The sequence below is a fragment of the Gavialis gangeticus genome, unplaced genomic scaffold, assembly GCF_001723915.1.
Source record: "Gavialis gangeticus isolate Ggan-Ray unplaced genomic scaffold, GavGan_comp1, whole genome shotgun sequence".
Classification (NCBI taxonomy): Eukaryota; Metazoa; Chordata; order Crocodylia; family Gavialidae; genus Gavialis; species Gavialis gangeticus.
The window spans coordinates 159081126-159085587 of record NW_017729022.1 but is presented as its reverse complement, the minus strand read 5'-3'; the positions used below and the strand labels follow the sequence as shown (position 1 = coordinate 159085587).

Sequence of the window (4462 nt, the reverse complement as noted above, 5' to 3'; positions counted from 1 at the left end):
GATATTTAGCACTCCAGACTATGGCAAAAGATTTAGCACAGAGAATACTAATAAGGTACTTTATATATTTTTTACCTCTGACTGAAAAAAAAACCAAATTTTTAAAATTACTTAGACTTCACTTTAGTGTTCACTTCTCTACAGTTTATTTTGCATTGTAAAAATACCAAGAAGAGTATGAAACCATTTTGTTTCCTATGCCAATTAGAGAATTTGTCACATACAGTACAGCATGTTTATAAAGCCCTTGTGCAACTTTAAACTTTGATAATTTTGGATATGCACATGATAAAAGCAAACTAAACAAGAATTGAAAGCATAATTCATTAAGTTGGTTTTAGCATACTGTAAGCTATGCTTAGGGTAAGTATTACAAATGGAATTCATGAAATTACTTAGCAGCAACTGGAAAATGTTTTCTTATGGGTTGGAAAATTGGATTAAATGTGTATCATGAAAGATGGCAGTTACGTTGAGGTCTAGAAATTTGAGCTGTATAATGTTAGAGCTTAATAAATTATACTTTCAATTGCCATTTACAGTTTGTTTCTATCATGTGTACATCCAAAGTTATTAAAGTTTAAAGTTGCACAAGGACTTTATAAATGCCCTGTATTAGAACAAAATGGTACCACTTGAGTTAAACAGAGACTTAAATTATTATACTGTCCTGGTCTCACATTTTAGCCCATTAAGCTCTGATGTTCTACAAAGACAGGCTGAACTCTTGGTGAGGAGTGACTCTTGAATTCTGAAGTGATTTCACTCCTCTGGCAGAAATATAGTAATTTGAATTCAAATAAGGTAACGTATTCTATGTGTTAACAAAAGCACAGTAAGGAAATAGGAGAGGCTGTCTTGCTGGTGCTGAGCTTTACAAATAATCTGTTATGACACATTAATTAAGAATTTCATACAATGTAGATCTGCTCAAACTTTTATCTGTCTTAACTTTTTTCCCCCAAGATCTCCAAAAAATATCCTGCAGAATAATGATTACATTTTTGATGTTTTTCTATCAATTAACTTGAGATTTTTTTTTCATCTGTATGTGGTGATCTTGTGTGTTCTGCCATTCTGTTGCCCTAAAAGTTTGCCTCTTAGTATGGAAACACACAGAGAGCTTGATCTCTGGGTATTTTCACATGGAAATTGAGCCAATTGTATCAACATACCTGTAGGTAAATTCTTTTGGCTGGCAGGTATTCCCTGTCACTTCAAATTTGCCAGTTTGGTAGTTTTCTTGTGAAGTGTGCATTTTATAAAATAAATTGAGATTTTAAAGTAACATAGCAAATCAATAAAGGGTAATTTGTCATTTGAGAGGAGTGTGAAAAAAAATTACAGCTCATGATTAGCATTAATCTTAATGGCAAGAATTGGCAATAGAATTTGAGGCCACATACAAGTGTTATGTTGTACTGGGAGAATGGCCATTCTTCCAATAGAAATTGCACAAACATTCATGTTGTTTCTCTCAGATGAAAAAATTGCAGTTCAGGGGGAGAGGGGTGGGGAATAGTTAACTCAAACTCAATAGAAAATAGTCTTGGGAGAATTTCTTCCAGGAGAACCACTGTTTGTACCCTTCCCATGGCTTAACTCCTCCCTTGCTTTCTGGGGTCACCCTGGCTTGGAGGGCAGCTTCCCCTCCTCCCCTCCAGAATAGGAGGAGAGGGGAAAAGCATTTGGCCTTGTCACTGGCTCCTCACACACCAGGATTCTGGCATGAGAAGTGGTGTGCTGTTTCATCTGCTCAGCTCCTGATGCCCAGGAGCCAAGCAGTGCTGCAAGTTACCTGTCTGCTCCTAACACCAGGCACTCTGGTGTAAGGCATCGGTGGAGCCTTTGCCCTGCTTCTCCAGTACCCCAGGAACAGGAGGACTGGAGGAGCTGCTGCTGTCCTTGCCTTCTCCAGACAGCCATCACCCCAGTCTTGGGAAGGCAGAAGGAGCAGGGTAGAGGGAATGTGTGGTTCCACTCTCAGATTACTTTCTAGTGCTGAAAATTTTCCACTGCTAGAAATGAATGCTTGTATGCCCCTTAAGCTGCAGTTTGAAAGTGTTGAAAACAATTTTCTAAAAACTGATGTAACATTTTTTACTTATTCGGAACTGAAAAAATGAATTTAATTCTTATTCTGTTTTTCAATCAGGATGTGGTTCAGCAAAATAATACTCTTATAGAAGAAATGCTATACTTAATTATAATGATTGTTGGTAAGTTAAAATATATTTAATCATCTCACTTCACTTTGGATCAGTTTGGTGGCCTTGTATTAACATTCCAAATTGGCATGTGAACAACCTGCTTATGGTGCCATTCCCTATTTCTTGTACCAAAGCCTGCCTTTCTAGGAGGAAGGGAATGCTGTCTTGTTCATTTGTGTCTCCTTGAACTCACTAGCTTACTGGTCCCTAGTGTTGCCCCAGGATTCCTTTTACCAGAGACCCCAAAGGATTAACACTGCCTCTCATCCAATTTGGTATCAAGTTAATTTTATTAGTAACCCCTAGACTTATTACAAGTATTGTTCCTTGCAATATGACCTGACAAGAGGTTTCCTTCAGGCGTTATAACAGCGACCTTTGGTGGTACTGGGCTCAAATCCTCTGGTGGGTGCGTGGGATGTTAGTTTCTGGATTCCTCATTGTTCAGACAAGAATTCCAAGGTTGCTCCTGTCTCTCCAGGGTGGCAAAATGGAACACACGCTGTCTCTTTGTTTGTCCACTACTTTTGTAGTGTTCTCATCTCAAAATGTCCAATCCTCAAGTTTGTTACCAAAAGATGAGGTACTCCAATCCTATTCCGTTTTTGGTTTCCTTTTGTTCTAGGGAACTGCTGTACCTGGTTAGCCTGCTATGTCAATCACAGCACTCACTTTTCCCAGTGCCTTATAAGATACTCTGTACAATTTAATTGCTTAGTTCTGGGAAGGCCTGAAGTTATGCTAAGAGCCTGAACATAACTCAGTTTGCCTGCTATACCTAGTAACCTTTTTTTTTTCCCTTTTTGAATAGTACCAATACAGGTAAAGGTTCTTCAGTAATTATGTAATTTTGTTGTTACATTTCCAGGGGAGAGATTTAGTCCTGGAATAGGACAAGTAAGTCCCACAGATGAAATCAAGCGAGAAATTATCCATCAACTGAGCATCAGGCCCATGGCCCACAGTGAATTAGTAAAGGCATTACGTGAAGATGTAAGTAGCTTGAAAGAAGATGAACAGAGCACCCCCACCTATCTGAGTGTTTGAGTCTTTTGATATAGGTTTGTGTCACTTAAATTGGCAGCATAACCTTGTATAAGGTAAGGTTTAGAGAAAGTCCAGATAGAAGTTTTTCAGTAGCTAGCAGGACATTGTTTATGTGGAAGGGAAGGGCAATCCTGAAGAAGAGTGACATGAGGTACACATAGAAGAGGTTGAAGATGACCATCACAAATTCCTCAGTTGTCTGCTGCTTTCTTATCAACAATCTTTTGGTCATTGTACTCTCAGAATCTAGTGTCAGGAAGCTGTATCTGTAGGGTTAAAAGCTTGTTGCAAGAGCTGATCTGTAATAAAATATCTCAGTTAACTTAAGGCATATAGATTGTACTCATAGGGTCTCTAGGTAATTGAGTGTATATTGAATTGTGTTGAAATACAAGATTGTGAATTGTATCTTGCACTTGGTTGGACCAGAAGAATCATATTTTTTGTGAGTTTCTGATAAATACTTGTATATGATGGCGATAAAACTTTGCCAATATTTTTAAAATGTGGCTTTAAAAATATTGAAGTGGAAAGTTCTTGAAGAATAGTATGAAAAAAGTATTATTGATATTAAATAATTGATAATAACTATTGACCAAAAATATTAACGAATTTACTCAATTCTAAGACACATTCAATTTAAGATGACTCCTAATAATTAGATTCTAGACATGGAAAATTATAAACTTGTTATAATTTTCCATGTCTAGAATCTTACTATTGGGGAGTTGTCTTGAATTTGCCCCTCTCCCCCCACAACTGCTGTGGCAGGAAAACAGCAGCAGAGGAGCAGGCAATGGGAAAACCAGAAGCAGGGGGTTGGTCAAAGGGAAGTAAAGGTGAGGGGTAAGCAGTAGGAAAAGTGGGGAAAACAAGGGTAAGAGGCAGGGAAAGCAGGGGCAGGTGGGGGAGCAGGCATCCTGCCTCACCCTCTTGATGGCTACCACCCCACCATTTACCTCCTTCTGCTGCTTTCCCTGCTGATCCGGGCTTGGGTCCTGCTGATTCCCAGAGCTGCTCCTGCCCCATACTGCAGGAAGCAGCTGTGCTGGGAGCCTGGCTCAGCACCCAGCAGATTTCTCTTTCCCTGCCCTGCTCCCTTTCTGCGTCTATGGGGAGACAGGATAAGGGAGGGGGACGGAAGCAGGGCAGAGAAGGAGAAATCTGCGGAGCCTGAACAGGGCTCCCAGCACAGCTGCTTCCTG

At 39.5% G+C, this 4462-nt stretch overlaps 1 protein-coding gene across 2 annotated transcripts in view; it reads left to right on the top strand.

The window, feature by feature from the left end:
* Positions 1–4462, top strand: part of UBR2 (ubiquitin protein ligase E3 component n-recognin 2) — a 119359-nt gene that overhangs the window by 65063 nt on the left and 49834 nt on the right. For both annotated transcript variants that reach the window (XM_019516393.1, XM_019516392.1), the window contains exons 20-21: positions 2156–2219; positions 3079–3203. In XM_019516393.1, the coding sequence (XP_019371938.1) occupies positions 2156–2219; positions 3079–3203 (189 nt within the window). The remainder of the gene's footprint in view (positions 1–2155; positions 2220–3078; positions 3204–4462) is intronic.